Consider the following 17,481-nt stretch of genomic DNA (forward strand, 5'->3'; position numbering starts at 1 on the left):
TTGGGAAAAGGCCATGAAGAAGTCTTGGTGAAAACCAAGTGCTTTGCAGCCTCAAGGGGCTTAAAGCAGGAACTAGAGGAAGTGTCTTGCATTAATGCTGCCTGGGAAGAGCCATGTTGCTCAGCAGTGGGGTGGCCATTACTGGATGGTATTGGAATGGGATCAGAAAAAGGCCGCACTTAGCCCCAAGAGCTGTCCTGCAGTGTGTCAAAGCACTGATGTCCATGAGGGTCAGGCTGTTTTGCTAACAAAGCCCATCAGCAGGCCCAGGAGTATGTTTTCTTTGAATAGGCAAGTGTGACATGAGTGGGTAAGGACTGGTATTCCTGAGTGAGGGTTAGTTAATTGCACCGTGTCTATAGTACCAGATGCTGTAAGAAAGATTCAGCAACACCGGAACATGGGGGATTGCCAGCCCATTTCTAGTCGGGTATTTTAAGGCTGCATTTAAAGTTTGGGAGGTTTGCATTCTGAACCGTTCTCCAAGCCCCGTCCCAAGGCCAGAAGAGTTGCTCTTATACCTGTAGGAATGTGATTGGCTGCACTTAGGAGGGCTGTGTGATGTACGTGTTCACTGCTTTTCCCTTCACAGTGACCAAATACCTGAAAGAGGCAGCTTAAGGGAGAAAGGATTCTTGTAGCTCAAAGTTCAAGTGACACTGTCCATCATGGTGTGCAAGGATAGGAGTGGCTGGCAGCTGTGACCAGCAACTCAGGCTGCTTGCTTATACCTCTGAAAAGCAGGACATCAGACAGGTGACTACTCGTGCTCCATCTGGTTTACCCCCAATCTGCTTTATCCAGCCCAGGTCCCAAGCCCGTGGGATGGTGCCCCCCCCTTCAGGTTGGGTCTTCCCTTCTCAGTTAAGCCTCTCCAGAAACACCTAAGCCTCTCCAGAAACACCGTCAGTCACACCTAGAAGTGTATCTCCTTGGCGTCTGTAAATGTAGTCAAGCTGGCAAGATTAATCACCACACAAGTCATTGCCCAGGAGGCTATGCAATGCCAAGGAGATGGGGCACTTGTGCAGAGGACCCCACTTCCTCTCTGTTCCATCTGTGGCAGCCTCTCTGGAGCACAGGTTTCAGCTTTTAGCCTAGAAGTCAGTTTAACAAGCCTAGATTAAGTGAGAAGAAGAAGAAAACTTAAATCTATTAAAGTGGCCCTGCAGCTTTAAGGAAGGGCTGTTCGGACCTGTGCCTTTCACCAAACTTCTGGTGCTGGAATGAGCTACCATGTGTGTCGTTCTTAGACCTGGCCCTGAGTTAACATTGCAGCATGTGCCACTGTGGGGACATTGCTCTGCGGGTGCCATGTAATGTGTCCAGTATGGGGGCTGCTTCAGGACGGTCCTGCCTTGGGGCTTTTGTTTTCCTTGCCCTGTAGTAGCATCTGCTACTCAGCTCTGTTCTCTGTAAGCATCATTGCAGACTAATGGTCTTTGCACATCCAAAGACAGGCCCCCTTGCCATCTAGTTCTAGCCAGATGATGGCCAAGCTCTTGCAAAGCCCCAGACACCAGGATCATCTTGAAGCAGAGACTTCAGAAAAACAAAACAAAACAACAAAAAAGAGCCACATTCCCTTTGCTGTAGCTAGTCCATGATTGGAATGGGTCTAGAGGATATACTATGTGAGCATCCTTCAGTCCAGGCAGCTGAGGAATCTGTTGTCCATGCATGGGACTTCCTGTGGCGGAGTGGGAGGTATGGTGACAGAGGTGGCTGCGGTTATCAGAGCACGAGGCTGCCTGCTCACATCCCTGTAGACAGGGAGGCAGAGAGGTAGATGTTGCCATTCACCAATTAGGTGATAGACACCAGAGAGCATCTTCTTTGGAAAGGCAAACACAACCCCAGAGTAGGGGAGTAGGAACTTGGTACCTTTGCAATGCTTCTTCGAGTTTCAAGGCATGCCGCGGAGTAGTTCTTCAAGCTGTGTATTTTGAGTTCTCCTAGCCACAAGCAGTCTGTCATGTAATCGAGAGAGCAGGCAGAAGGCTTGCCCCATGACACACCAGGAACAGCCCTTCTAGTCTGGTCCACTGAGGCTTCCTGGCATGATACTCACCCCCACGTCCCCCACACCAAAATACAGTATGTACCCCCCCAAATTGTTGTTTCAGGAGCCACCTGCTACTATGTGGCCTATGCTGTCTGATTAGCTGGGATGAGTCCTAATCAGATAAGCTCAAAAATATAACCAAGAAGAAAATAGAAGCAAAGAGTTCTCACTCTTCCCCAGCTAAGTGGGGACTCTGAACTATTTCTGGCATTCCCTTTCTCCCCTCTGTGAGCTCAACTTTAAATGAGAAGAATTCCATAGGCACCATGTGTGGGTGGTAGCAGGGCACACCTGGGGGTTGCTGCATCTGGAGGTATGACATGACTTTCCTAGGCAACCACAAAGTCACATCTTTCCAAAGCTGAGTCCCAACACCAGCCTGTGCACGGTACTCTTGAGACAAACATGGAGGTGGCTTCTTGTGCCAGAAGACATCTGCTCCACAGGTTTCTAAGAAGCACACATACTCCCCAACTCCAGATCACTTACCAGTTGGAGCAAATCTGAAGAGACTGCATTGATAATGCCACATAAGGTGCAAAGCTGCCAATCACTTGAGAAGAAAAACCTAGAATGTTGAGCAGATAGGAGATGCAGATTAGGGACATCCACGCCTCCTATGACTCCCCGCCCCCGGTCTCCCCAGGGTGAACTGAGGTGACATGGCAGAGGTCGTGAGAGAAACTCACGCTGTTTTCTCTGCCACAGCTTTCTTTAGGGACCTGACAGAAGACAAAGACATGGGTTTGCAATTGGCACTGTTATTTTATTATTAGTACGAGTATTATACAATAAACTTGTACTGGTATACAGACGATTTATTTAAAACAATTTTGTTCAAATTTTGAATCAAACATTGTTTTATTATAATAATGAAATAATTTCTACCTAGAAAACCTGCAAGCACCATCAAAGAAAGGGACCATAAAATTCAATAAACAGACTTGAGTGTATCCTACAAATAGACACACCACGATTAGAAAATAGAATATGAATTCTTCCATTTTTTTTAATATTTGTTTTAAAAAAGCTAGTGCAAGTACAACATTTTACACTGGAATTACAGAGAGTATGCACGCATATGGAAAAGTTCTCCTGTCACAATAAAAGCTCTTAACTATGTATGCACTTAAAAGTTTCTTTTCAATAAGGTGCAAAAAACTTTTTTTTTTCCCTAGTTCTCCATATGATAGTACCCTCAGCCCAAGTTTTGGTGTCTGTTTCCCCTTGGCCTGTGGGAGGCATATGAGTGGAAATTGGAGGGTTTGGGAACCTGGTGTGAAAACCTTCACTGGTTCAGATCTCAGGTTCTTTAGGGCCAAGACTCTACTGGTTAGAGATGAAGACTGTCATATTGAAAGGCCACCACAAATACTGACAGGACTCCACTGCAACCCCCTTTCAGTTGATACCAGCTGGGATTACACTTGAGCAGTGTGTGTCTGGGAAGGGGCAGTAGTCACAGAGTAGGACCAGGACCAAGTTAGGTTGTCAGGGTTACACCTCACTGACTCAACAGTTCATCCCACTCTTGGTCTAGAGAATAACTAGACTCATGAGAGTAGGTGGCTCATGTAAGAACCAAGAGAAACCTATGCACCATCTTTCTTGGTAACCGTTCTAAAACAGTGTCACCTCAGCTGGGTGGTCTAGGGGACAGTGTGTTATCTTGGTAAGGGTTACTGTAAACAGCGCTTCCCACACAGGCCTTCAGATTGGCCATCCAGACAGCAAAGGAACAAGAAAACATGAGTGCATGGGGGCTCCAAGTGATCACAGTGGAAGACTCAAGTCCCAAGCATTAGGGAAGTTCTTGTGGACTGGTTTGTGTAGATGCTACCTATTGGCCAAACGCACGTCATGTGAACGCGGGTGACGCTCGCTCGTGTATGCAAGTGTCAGCATGTAAAAAGCTGAAGCCACTGTCCCCCTTCTGCCTTTGTCAAGGTGAATGTCAGCTCAAGAACTTGTGCAGAGAGGGAGGGGACACAAACCCCAATTTAAGAGGCAAAGCTAAGGTCTGTTTGCTGCCCCTAAACTGTCCAGTTGGAACTGCCCAGCTGTGCTGTTGAACAGGAGTCTAACTCTGAGAAACGGCACTGCATTTCTCCTGGCCTCTGCTTGAGAAACATCCCAATGGAAACCAGGCATTCAAGTTGAAATTGATGTTTTACCCCCATGTAAATGAGGTGTGGGGTGGGAGGCAGAAGGAAAGCTCATTTTTTTTTTTTTTTTGTTTTGTCCCCATATGAGTCCTGTCTTACAGGGAAGGAGGATCCCTTATAGAAACACTTCATGTCCAGGATTATATTCTTTGGGTTTATAGGGACAGGAAGTGCTGAAAATGTCAGACATCATCCAAAGAAAAGAAGTTGCAATGGCTTAAGAAGGGAACTTGGAGAAGTACTTCCGGCCTAGGAATGGACAGTATCCTTAAATAGTGGAATACAGTTTTCCATCCTTCACACAAGAGCCGCATGGAACAAAAACAGAAACAGGAAGCATAGGTATAGTATAGTTGAAGAGCCTCTGACGTCATAATTCTTCCAGGCCATAACCATACAAATTTGATCATCAAGACGACAAATTTCTATATACAAGAAAATAAAACCCCAAAACATGTAACTTTCAACCCTCCTCTGTTTTGTTTTTTTTTTTTTTTTTTTTTACACACAAAATATGAAACTCATGGTTTCAACAGATCTGTCTCTTTCAAACACTGAATGAATCATTTCAACATTCATTTTTCTTTTGTGCAATTTAAAAAAAAAATATCTGTACTCCCCAAAGTGAGTGCCTCAAAAGAAAATCCCCCCCCCCTTTGGCTGCTCAAATTAGGTGTACTTTAAAGAAAACAAAACAAAACAGAAAACTTCCCACAAGGTAAGTGCTACAAGAAAAAGCCTATCAGTAAGGTAACATTTGAAGCGAGGTCATCTATGTGAAAGGAATCTCAGCTCCAGAGTAGAGATGTGCAAACAGTTTGGAGTTGCCATAGGAACAGAAATACAGCACTGTCCACAGAAAAGGGAGGAAACCAACCCAACACAACAGGTCATATGCATGTGCTTTATAAAAAAGTAGATTCTCTATAGTTATTACTCCATTTTTCTTTAAATTCTCTATTTCAGAAATTCTGGGTTCAAAACACAACCATGGAAGCAAAGGCCTTTGCTCCACTTAAAAACAACAACAACAACAACAACAAACAAAAACCAAAGTATAATTTTCTTGCCTTTCATCTCAACCACCAAAGAAACTGAATTGGGCCCTGGAGACTGAGGCCCTGTATTCCCCTGGAGTCAAAGGGGGATGACTAGGAAATTGGAAGTGCAGAGGGTTTCCAGGAGAGAACAGACCAGTTTGTTGAGCTGCTTGTGGCTCAGGAAACAGTTGCCATGCCAACCAACTCAGCTCAAAAAGTCTGGCTTTCTATCCAGAGAGCTCTGCCTCCTCACCCATGTCTGAAATAGGTGTTAGTGTCTTCAAAAGCATCTACAAAATAGGTTTCCTTAGTAGTCGCAGATGTTAAAGGGCATTGTCAATTGTTTCCTTAAAAAAAAAAAAAAAAAGAAAAAGAAAAATCCAAAGCTACAACAAAAACAGATTTTGGCAACATATTTCAGTAAAGATCAAACTATGTGCAAAGCGTGGATTTTCTGATCACTAGGAGCTACTGTTCATCTTGAACGTGCAGCATTATATTGCAATCTGTGCAGTAGCTAAGGAGCAATCCACACGATGCAGGGAAATCCAAACATTCCTTGAAATTGTACAACCCTACTCCAGAGCAGTCCAAAGTGCTGTTGCTGAACACTTCCTCTGTGTTCCACACACACACACCAGCCCCATCCCTGAGTAAGAGGTGTGAAAGGTTCCGCAGAGTTCCTTGCAGGGGAGAAGGAAGGATGCTGCTACTTCCTGGTGGGGGTAAGGGGGGTGGGGGCAGGAACCCAACAATCTCACCTAACAGAAAACATACAAGGTCAGGATTCAGAGTTAAGGACGTTCTGTTGCCACCACCACCACAAAAATCAGGCCATCCCAAACTGAGCTGGAAAAATCGAGAAAAGCAAACTGGGACCAACGTAGACGATTATCCTGCAAGTCCAAAAAAAAAAAAAAAATGCAATTTGGATTTCCACTTTTAAAAAGATTTGAGGTAAGTGGCATCCATGGCCTTCTCTCCCCAATCCCTACCCCACCCCAGCTGACCCCAAGGTGGCCCAGACAAACTGAAAATAATTCTAAAGTTAAACATTCTAAGGAACAGTCATTTTATATATTTAGAAATCCCTATAAAGAGAGGTTCTTGTTTGTTGGTTTCTTATTAGTAATATTACTGTGTTTTCTTTTTCGCCCTGACTAATCTCTTGGTGATTGTGTTCCATTGTAAACGCAAAAGGCCTGCTGTTATTTGTTTTAAAATGGAAAGCAGGAAAGAGAAGAATGAAAGACAGCTGTTGGTAAATATTGCAAAGAGAACAGGTACAGAGGCGCATGGCTGATCCTTGTATGCTGATGGCACAGCCATTACTGTGCTCCCTACACAGAAGGGTGACCACAGCTGCTCCAGGAGCCTGGCGGGCCCCACCAATGTCTGCAAACCAGAGGTGGCTCCTGCCTCTGTGTGCTCTTCCTATTTCAAGAGAAAGCTGTCACAAGGGAATGGTGACTGTGGTTGCCAGGTGGTCCCCTCCAAAGCCACTAGTGGGCATGCTTCGAACACACGCACATACGTAATACGTTGTTTGTGCTCAAAGGCAGAGATCAAAGTCTCAAGGACACAGAAGAGACTGAAAAAATGGGTTGACTGCTGCCCACACTGCTCCAGAGCATGCTTAGTTAGGAACCATCTGCCTCCTTGCCGTATTCCAGGTTCACTAGAGTGAATGGCCTTCGAGGAGTGCAGAGTTTGGGCCTTGGCAGAATTTCCCTCTGGTCTCCTTGGATGGCTGGCTCTGTGTCCTGGTGATAGACACAGAGGTTCCCTACCCCAGTGCTCCACATCCACAATAAGGGAAAGCAAGAAGGCTCTCCTCTCCTGGCTCCTTCTCTCCAGCCTTTCTCTGGCCAGCAAGGGGAAGGGAGGTCGACCCACAGAACAAGGAAAAAGCCAAAAGGGAATGAACTTTAACTAGATAGCGCATTGTTGGCACACAAAGTATTGCACATGCTGAGAGAGTGAGAGTATGAAGTGGGACAAAGACTTCAGAAGAACCAATGATTTTTATAATTCCTATACCTGAAATAGAACCACAAAAGTTATGATATTCCTATTGCTCTGAACTGTGTGATTACCTATTTTAGTGTCGGTTTAATGGATACAGTAAGTTCAGTCCTCGAAGTTAGCCAGAAAGTGATGTGTGTGTGTTTTCTGAGCCCCCAGGAGCTATTGTAAATAGTGCCACACAGCACCCCTGTGGCATCTCCTATTCCTCTTACCATCAAAGGTAGAAAGAAAGAAAGAAAGGAAGAGAGGGAGGAAGGAAGGAAGAAAAGGAAGGAAAACAAAAACCTAATAAGTGCCCTGAGCAGAATATATGGAAGATTAAGCAAGGTCTCTGAACAGAAACATTAGAAAAAAAAAACAGCACTAAATAAGCAATGTGACTGCAAGAATGGCCCCACCCAGCTCTGCTAGCATCTGAGAGGATAATGACATTTAGGGAGAGGCCAGCTATTCTGAACCTACTCAAAGGTTTTTGGTACATCCCAGAAAAAAAACTCCTTAGTCCCAATGAGAGCCACTGTGAATGAAGACTGTAGAACCAACATTTGGGTTGTATGAGGAAGGAGAGGTCTCCTTTTTCTAATTTGAGACATGGAAGAAGTCCTTTTTGTTTTTTAATGGTTAAAGTCTAATAAGTATGTAAGAGCATGTAATACTCTTACAACCAAGTAAGAGTATTTAGGAACTTTATGTATAAAACTTGGTTTAAAGCACTTTAATATACACTCAGAACCCACGAATGATATTTTGATCTCTGGGAATGAAAACTTGTGACTTTGTGAAATACCCTTTCTGGGTTTTTGTACCAAACATTAAATCTTGGTTTGATTTCAAATAGGCAAAAAAAGTCATTTGAAAAATAATATTAACACTTTTTTTTCCAGAAACAAAAAAAAAAAAAAGAGAAAAACTTGCTTACATGTATAAAATGTCTATATGGAAAACTCTCAGTGAATCTGAAAAAAAAACCAAAAAACCCAAAACCTCTCAGATCTGGCTTCTCATGACAGATGTAGCAGGTGACAAAATGAATCTGAAAGGAACAGAACCTTTTAAGAATGGCCTAAGGTCTAGGCAGGTTAGAAAGTAATTTTGCTACATTTATTTATGCTCATTCAACATCCCCGCCCCCCCAGAAACCTTTCCCACAATGTTATTGGATAAAAACTGCAGGAATATCACACAAATTATAAACTCAATATGTGCAAATCGCAAAGTTCTTTAGGAGTTCACTCTAAAAACACTGGACAAAAACGAGTGTCTTTTCCTTCCTGTGTTTTTCTCAGTTTCTCTGCCAAGTCTGCATATGCAAAATACTCTTTCTCCAACATCAAAGTGACAAGTGCCTGCCATAGTACTTGGTGGTCATCTATTGTCACGTACTAGTTCATAATTCACATTCATCCCTTTAAACCAGACTGGAGGTTTGATTGCTGGCTTGGGAGCAATCCTGCAGAGCTGAAATATAGTTACAGTGTTGGAAAAAAAAAAAAAAGAAAGCAACTTAGATTTGTCTTTTCTTGCCAAAGAGTTTAAAGTTACAGTACTCACTGAATGACAGACCAAGATGTTTGATTAAGAAGTCTGCATGTCATTTTTAACTGCTTAAGAGATAGTTAACAGGTGTGAATCTTCCAGATCTAATTCCTCACCACGTCATGCTGGGATTGAGAGAAAAAAGAAGCGGCACCGGAGTTGTCCATAGTCAGGAACTAGAAACAGTACTATACCTAAAAGACGGAAAGAAGCTGCCGGGCTCAGCTCTGAGAGCTGCCTGGCTCTCTCAGGGGGGACCTTGCATTTTCTTCCTGGGAGCAAAGTCAATGCAAATAACCTGGTAGGTTTTCCTAACACTGCACAGAAACCAGTGTGGGTGCTCCTCTGTCCCCCAGCCCCACTGCCATCTGCCTGACCAGGAATGACCTAAGCAAGGACTTCCCTGCCCACCATGACACACCGTGACATCACTGGGCTGGTAAAGCAGAAATGAAATCCCACGAGTGGAAGCTGCTCTTAAAAAAAAAAATCTCAGTGCAGTCAGACCCCACGGGGGAAACATATATATATATATATATATATATATATATATATATATATATGCTTTTTATTGTAAAATATGTTGGAGAGAACCACATTCTTTGCAACTAGTTTCCCATCTGCCTTGTGATGCCTCCCTATGATGCCCTAAAGCTGGGTTCCTGAGGATGACTTTGCATGTAGGAAACCCAGGTCCTCCAGACCCACGCTGAGAGGGAGCAAGCAAGGGAAGAGGGAAGCAGAGAAAAAAGAGACTGTCACTCACCACCATGGCACCCACGCACCCTTTCACAGGGACACACCCAGACACCCTTACAGGTCACTTCCCACTGAATTGCTCTTAAAACCAGTAAGAACTGATGCCCCTTGGCTCTGTGCTGCTGGAGAAGGCAGGTGCTGATGATGCCACATTCAGGGTCATCTAGGGTGCCCAGGAGCTCCGTGGGCACAGTTCCGACCACCCCTCTACCCGCCAGCTCCTCCACAGACGCTTGCAGACAATGCAAATGCACCAGTCTCCTGCAACACACCTGTGTGACTCTAATGACAAGGTTAGAACGCAAACCTAAAGTAAGAAGATAACATGTAAATACTGTGTTATTTAGCCTACAGTACAGTAATAGGGATACAGACAGCAAAGGAGGCCCAGGCCTCCGCTGCCAGCACGGTAGCTACTTGCCCACATTAGATCGGCCTTCAATGCAGATCTTAACCTCCTGAGGAATGAGCGAAGGCTTGGGAAGAGTCAACGGTGGCTCGTCCTCCGACTTCTCCAGTTTGCGGGTCTCCGGCGCCGACCACCTCCTCTTCCGCGTGGCTGTGGGCTTGCTCGGCTCTATTTTGGTGAGGAAGGGTGCTGCAGGCAATCCTACTTTTTCTGGAAACTTCAGTTCACCATTCTCAGAGAGCACCTGGGTGCCTCCCTGGTTGATTCCGTTTTCTTGCTCGGCGTATCTGTGTCTGCTGCCAGCCAGGCTGTCGGTCTTTGCGTGCTTCAGCAGGACACTGGCAGGGTCCACGGGCTGGCCCTTTTTAACAGAGCCATTCTTCAGGTTCTTGAGGGTGAGCGAGATGCAAACGTCCCCAACGGAGAGTTTGGAACACGGCAGATCAAAGAGCTGGCTGGTTCTTTCGGGACAGCAGGACGACCAGCCCTGTCCAAACACAAAAAAAGGATACTCTACCAAAACTTCAACACTGACCTGTGGAAACAGAAGCAGAGGGAAAAGGAAGGGAGGAAATATTAGCAAATGGTTCATGTGTGGTTCCTGCATTCACCCACACATTGTGTGTGTACATGCACGGAGGCCAGAGCTCAAGCTTAGGTTGAATTCTTCAAATGTCCACTTTTTTTCCCTATTGGATACTTTGTCTTCATTGAGTTTTCTTTTTAAAATTATATATACATATATGTGTGTGTATATAATTATATATATGTATGTATATATATGTGTGTATATATATCTATTCCCCATTTCCCCCTTCTAACCTCCCTCACATTCCCCAGCATGACTCCCTCCAGATTTCATGTCTTTTTGAAATATATAACCCACTAAGACTGTGTAGTACTCCCTTTATGTGCACAGGTGCAGGCCATCCACCAGAACATGAAAAACCACCAGTGGCCATACCCTCGAATGATTCTTCCCACCGCAGCAGCCATCTGCTACCACGCTACCAACAGCATAAATGTCCAAGTGCTGAGAAGAAGGGAGTGATCAGCCATAAGCAAGTTGTCTATATTAAGCCCCGCCCCCACACAAGGTTCAGGGCACATCATGGAAGTCGAGGGGGAGAGAATGTAGGAGACAGAGCCTGAAAGGAGTGTTGCGAAATGCTAGTTTCTAGACACAATATTGTGATTGCAGCCATCACTTTTCTTTTTCTTCTGAAATGGGGTCTCTCAATGGCCTCGAGCTCATCAAGTTGGTTAGGTTAGTTGGTCAGTGAGCCTTGAGGAGTCAATCTCTGTCTCCCCAGTGCTGGGATTACAAGTGCTTTTTCACATGGGTCTGGGGATCACTTGCAAGTCCTCACGCTTGCATGGAAAGTACCATACCAACTGAGCTATCTCCCTAGCCCCCTGTGAATGTTTCATTTAACACAGACACAAGAAGGCTGGATGAGAGCAAAAAATAAGTGTTTGTTTACCAGCCTCTCAGCCCTGCTAGCTACTGAAACAAGGGTGCTAGCTACGACAGCAGCTGAACTCACCATATTCAGACCTGGCCAGAAGCTCACTAGACAAGTGTAAAGTTCATCTATCATTTAAAATCTTTTACTAAATACCTGCTCTGTGGAGCATTTGTTAAAACCAGTCACTGACCTACAACCATGACAAAATGCCCACTTAGAATTCAATTATGAGGCTCAGCAGGTGAGTCAGAGGCTCAGTTGTAGTCATGCTAAATACTGGTCAGACTAATGTGCTAATAAACTCCATGAAGAAGGTGTGTATGGTTTGCCACTGATTCCTAGCCCTTACAAGGGGGATGAGTATAATGCTTGGAGCCAATGAACTTTTAGTGTCCTAAGAATTTAAGGGTTCATCATCAATTAGGGCTGGGATAACTAAGAAGGACTTTCCCAGGACCCTGAAGGTTGGGCAGTACTGGAGAGATTTTTTCGAGTGGACTATGGAGATAGATAGTTCAAGTGCATAGCCCAGCCACGAAGTCAGGCCTGAGGTTTGACCCAGTCTCTGGATTCATTTGACCAATGAAGTATGCACTGAACTAAAGCCCAGTTTTGCATGCTAAGGTCTCATGCTCTCTACCCCTTAGTTAATCCCACTATGCAACTTCTCAAATTACAGAGCTTTGTTTCTTTATTGGATCCATAAAACATGGAAGTATTTTTAGAAAGAAAAATCACAGTGCATGCTATTTGGAGGGAAATATCATTGCTCTGGGCTATTTTAATCACAGTAAGGCTGCTAAAATTTTCTGGTCTCTCTGCAGTTAATGCAGAGACTCATTAAACCGGTTAATGTGCTGAACAGTGCCTATTGAGTGCTCAGCCGTAAATAGGACATCGATATTAACCCCCTGCCTAGAATCAGGGAACAGTTCAGAAAAGGGCGGAAAGACTGTAAGAGCTGGAGGGTGGGAAGAGTGTTGTAATACACTGTCTTTGGGATATGACATGACCATTATACCTGCAGATTCACTGTAGCTATGATTCACCTGCACGAAACCCAGGCAATAAGATCAGCCAAAATTCTAATAGGCAGAACTAATTTGACTTGGTGAGTTACTAAAAGGAGGGAGATGAAGTAGTTAGGGGGTGTTAAGGGTGTATCTGATCAACATGCCATTGTTCACATGTATGAAATTGTCGAGGAATAAATAAAAGGCACTCTGTTAAATTTTTTTTCTAAGTGCTTAGTATTTGTCAAATGTTGCGACTTCACGAAAGTATTTTTTTAATGCTTATAACATATTAGTGAGACCAGTAGTAGCATTTCAGCTTTCTAAATTTATAAGTAGTAAAATCATTTTCCTAATATTATAGCTATTAGCCAATAGAATTAAGACTGAATCTAGGTTTTAGACCAGACCCTTTCCCCTCCACCAAACATCCCCTTTCTCCTGTACCTCCTGACCTCTACCTACATGAAGAGTGACATTATAATATGGGAAAGAGGTGACTTAGCATTCCTGTTACAGCGGTTTCACCTAAGCCAGTGTGCAGTGAGCATGTACTCAATTTCAGACACAGTGAAAAGAGGACTCGTGCAGAGCAGAGGTCCTCACCTTCTCGGAGACTGGCATCTTCTCAGGAGCTCCCAGTTGTCTGAATATACATCCATTTGGATGTCTCATCAACAACTCCACCTCAGTTTGAGAGAAACAGACTTCCTGATGGTGCCCCCTGGTCCCTGCCCCATTCCTGGTCTTCAAGTTGTTCAGTTCAAATCCCTGGAAATCACAGTATCTTCCCTTCCTTCTCTCATACTACCCACATCCAAAACACAGGTAAGTTCTACATGTTCCTCTTCCCAAATATCTACACAATTTGTTATGATGTTCACCACCTGAGTTTTGGCCAAGTCTAGCATGTCACTTGGAGAAAAACGTCACCAGAACGAGCCTCATAGGACTCACCTGCCACCACTTTTCACTACACACAGCACCATTGCTTTTGTGTGTTTCTTTAACTCCAAGACACATGCATCCTACCCAGTCTGTGCACCGTACTTCTCACATTTGGGGTTCTTTTTACTTGCTGCCTCCCCATCTCCCCAGCACCTCACAGACATCCTGTTCCATATAGCGGCCATCCATCCCTGGCTCCATTCCTATAGACACTGTACCTTCCTCAGAACACCTACATTTTGGCGCACTATTTTTGTACTTTACTCCTAGTGTCTGTACACACTTATTCCCCTAAGCTCACACTGCTGTTCCCAGAGTCTAGGCTGCTTTCTAACAGAGAACTGGCCATCAGAACGCACTGTTGAAGACAATGGACAAATCACTTTTTTAAAAATTTTATTTAAAAATCACAGCTATCACAGTGGTCCTTCCTCCAGGGTCTATGTCTGCCCCTCTGCCAGCTGCTGAGCTGGTCATAACTTCTTGGGATTATGCTTTAATTTCCCTCCCCCTTTCTTTCTCCATTTTATCAGGGATGCAAACATTTTCCATGATGGCCTTGATTAAGCCCCTAAAAGCAGCAAGTCCCTTGTAGGGAATGATCCCCTCCTCCACCCCCTCCCCCTTCTCACTGCCTTCCTGCCCCACTCAGAACAAACATACCTGCTTCCTTCCTACGACCTCCCAACCAACTCCACTGAAGCCATCTCTTCCAGCTTCCCTCCTGGAAGGAGGAAGCCAGACATGGAAGCAATGAGGCCTCACTTCTGCGTTCACACCACGGGCCACCTTCATAGTGAAGCGAAGGACTGGCTTTGAACATTCCATTTAGCTCTTTTATGTGAAAACCAACATATAACTCCCATAACGACTTAGCCAACAACTACTGTATCTAGACACTATGCACACAGAGTAATGCTGTTTGATTGCACATTTCAATCTTAGATTAGCGCTCCATCTTTACAAACACATATGGACACTTCACCAAAAGCAGGGCAGAAGGAAAACAAAACGTCTGTTGTTTAAGCGTGTCTCTCTTTCCTTCCCGAGATTCCATGCTTTCACAAATGTGAAGGGCATCTGCTTTACCAAGCATTCTTCCCTCACCCCAAGTTAACACCATCTCCTACATACAGCTTCTGCCTGGAGCTAGAAGCCATCATGTTTCTCCAAAGCTACCTTTTAGGAAGGAGGCTTGCTTTGGATCAGATTACTGAGCTGGGAACTCCTGATTGCCTGTGAAGTGAGATTATAGATTCTTTTTCACCTGTAGGTTCTGCCTGCTCTTTTCCTCAGGGAAAGATTTGCAGGACTATGTTTCCAGCCTGAAGCAAACCAGAAAACTCCACAGCGCTGATGAAGGGGCAGAGAGGGAGGTACTGATATCAGTTTTTAAAAATCACTAATGAAAACCATCAAGCTTTTCAGTGAAGTGTGAAAGGATCTGGGAGCATTCTATTTAAAGCATCCAGTCACATGACTTAGCCTTTGGTGAAAGCGTTTCGGGGTTGCTCAGAAAACCCATATCCTTGCATTGGGACACTTTCAAAGAAAGCCTAAACTATAAGTCAGGGCATGGCTCCCAGAACTCTCCAATGGCAAGGCCCCATCAGGAGGCTCACTGTTGGCCAAGATGGACACTGTCCAACAGATGACCACACAGCTCATGCTGTGGCATTCTGCACTGGATGGCTGACACAGTTTCTATCCCATGTGCCTTAACATTATGGGCCAGAGAGGTAGCTTGGTGATAGAGTGCTTGCTGAGTATGCATCAGGCCCTGGATTCGATCTCTAGACAGACAGACATGCACACATGCATGCGTGCACATGCACGCATGCAGTTGTGGTAACCTGTGCATGCAATTCTATATATTGGGAAGCTGTGAGCAGGAGGCTCACAGCCTAGACTACACAATGATGCTGTACTTCAAACAACTAAACAGGCCACCAAAACAACAACAAAAAAAGATCTCATATTTAGCATTGAAATAGAAAAGCAAGAGTGGGATCAAAACCTGAGAAATGCATGGAAGAAAATCTCAGATGCATGTTGCTCAGTGCAAGCAGCCAGTCTGACAGGCAGTATCCTGCATGATCCCACCTATGGGTCACTCTGGAAAGGGACAAAACTAGGGACAGTGACGACTAGAGGTTCTTAGTGCTCTGAGGTGTGTGACATTAGGAGATGGGTAAACATGTAAAACATAAAGGATTTTTAGCCTGGTTAAACTTCTGGATGGTACTGGAATGCTGGCTACAGGGTCCACTGCATTTACTAAAACTCATACAAGTTACAACATAGAGTAAACTCTAATGCAAACTGTGGCTGTAATCAATAACAGCCTGTTGATACTGACTCAGTTATAATACATTTAATATACAGTGCAAGGTTTTTTGTGGTTTTGTATTTTGCAACTGGGGGCTAGGGATATGACTCAAAGGTTAAGAGCATGTACTATTCTTCCGGAGAGCCTGAGTTTGATTCCCAGAACCTATGTCAGGTGGCTCACCTATGCCAGCTGTAACTCTAGCTACAGGGACATCCAATGCTCCTTCTGGATTCTATGGGCATTGTACTCACATTTACAAACTCACACATAGGAATACACATATACACATAATTAAAATAATAAAATAAAAATATTTATCAAATTTATTTTTATATCTATCTCTCCGTCTGTCTCTGTCTATCTACCTATCCAGTGTGTATATGTGGGCACTTGTGTGCAGAAGTCAGAGAACAGGTTGTGGGAACTGGTTCTCTCCTTTTACCCTGTGAATTCTGGGACTTGAACTCACTGTGTCAGGATGGATGGCAAGTGCCTTTCCCTGCTGAGCCATCTCACCAGTTCCCAGTATAAGATTTTAACAATAAAGAAAACATGATACATACATATATATATACATATATACATATATACATATATACACACATATATTTATACATACATATAGACATATATATTATGGAGAGAGAGAGAGAGAGAGAGAGAGAGAGAGAGAGAGAGAGAGAAACAACTTCTACATGCATACAGAATCCAGAGAACAACTTTGGATCTTCCTTAGGCTCTACCATCTATCTATCTATCTATCTATCTATCTATCTATCTATCTAATATCTCTCTATCATCTATCGATCTACTTACCATCTATCATCTGTATTATCATCTATCTACATATTATCTATCATCTATCTATCTATATCTACCATCTGTCTGTCTGTCTGTCTGTCTATCTATCTCTTAATCAATCATCTATTTATTGAGACAGGGTCTTTTACTGGTCTTGAACTAAAGTAGGTTAGGCAGGCTAGCCAGTGAGCCTCAGGGATCCTCCTATCTCTACCTCCCCAGTGCTAGGATCACAAGTGTGTTTTAGCACACTTGGCTTTCTATGCTGGTTCTGGGGATCAAGTTTAGGTATGCTCAACTGGGCTATCCCCCAGCCTCTAAGCAGAAAACTTTAAAACAATAAAGTCTCATCACTCAGGTTCTGAGGCATGGGTATTGTCAAGAGTTCAAGGTCAGTCTGGGTGACTCCTTAAGAAAAAATGAAATAAAGCCAAGCCATAACAACTATGATCTAAAACAACCTGTTATCAAGAAAAAGACCATCAAGTAGAAGACACACCCCATAAAGGCTGAAAAGCAACATATTTCTTCTGTTATGTTTTAGAGATGGGTCTTTCTATGACGTGCAGGCTCCTCTTACATATCCAGGCTCAAACAATCCTCCTGCCCAGGTAGCTAGGTCCTGTAGCACCACATGTGTCAAAAGACACATACAAACAAGTGTGGCTTCATGCAGTTTCCCAGAGGGAGCCTTTTGATATCAGAACTGAGAGGTAGTGAGATTATTACCTATGGACAACTGGCCGGCAGACCTAGCACATGGCCTTCACTCAGGCCACTGGGCATCTATATTTTGATGAATTTGTTGTTTTTTTTTTTCCCTACAGACTGAACAGTAGATATTTTTGAGTAGTTAAGGGACTGACTATCCAGGCTTATTTGCTGCTTGCATGAGAGCCTTGACTCCTTTTAGGCT

At 44.0% G+C, this 17,481-nt stretch overlaps 1 protein-coding gene across 10 annotated transcripts in view; it reads right to left on the reverse strand.

Moving 5' to 3' along the window:
* Positions 1–2,810: 2,810 nt before the first annotated feature.
* Positions 2,811–17,481, reverse strand: part of Atxn1 (ataxin 1) — a 406,728-nt gene continuing 392,057 nt past the window's right edge. For all 10 annotated transcript variants that reach the window (XM_027410018.2, XM_027410014.2, XM_027410012.2 and 7 more), the window contains one exon: positions 2,811–10,537. In XM_027410018.2, coding sequence (XP_027265819.1) covers positions 10,007–10,537 — 531 coding nt within the window. In that variant the 3' untranslated portion in view covers positions 2,811–10,006. The remainder of the gene's footprint in view (positions 10,538–17,481) is intronic.

This window comes from Cricetulus griseus, chromosome 3 (assembly GCF_003668045.3).
Source record: "Cricetulus griseus strain 17A/GY chromosome 3, alternate assembly CriGri-PICRH-1.0, whole genome shotgun sequence".
NCBI classification, from domain to species: Eukaryota; Metazoa; Chordata; class Mammalia; order Rodentia; family Cricetidae; genus Cricetulus; species Cricetulus griseus.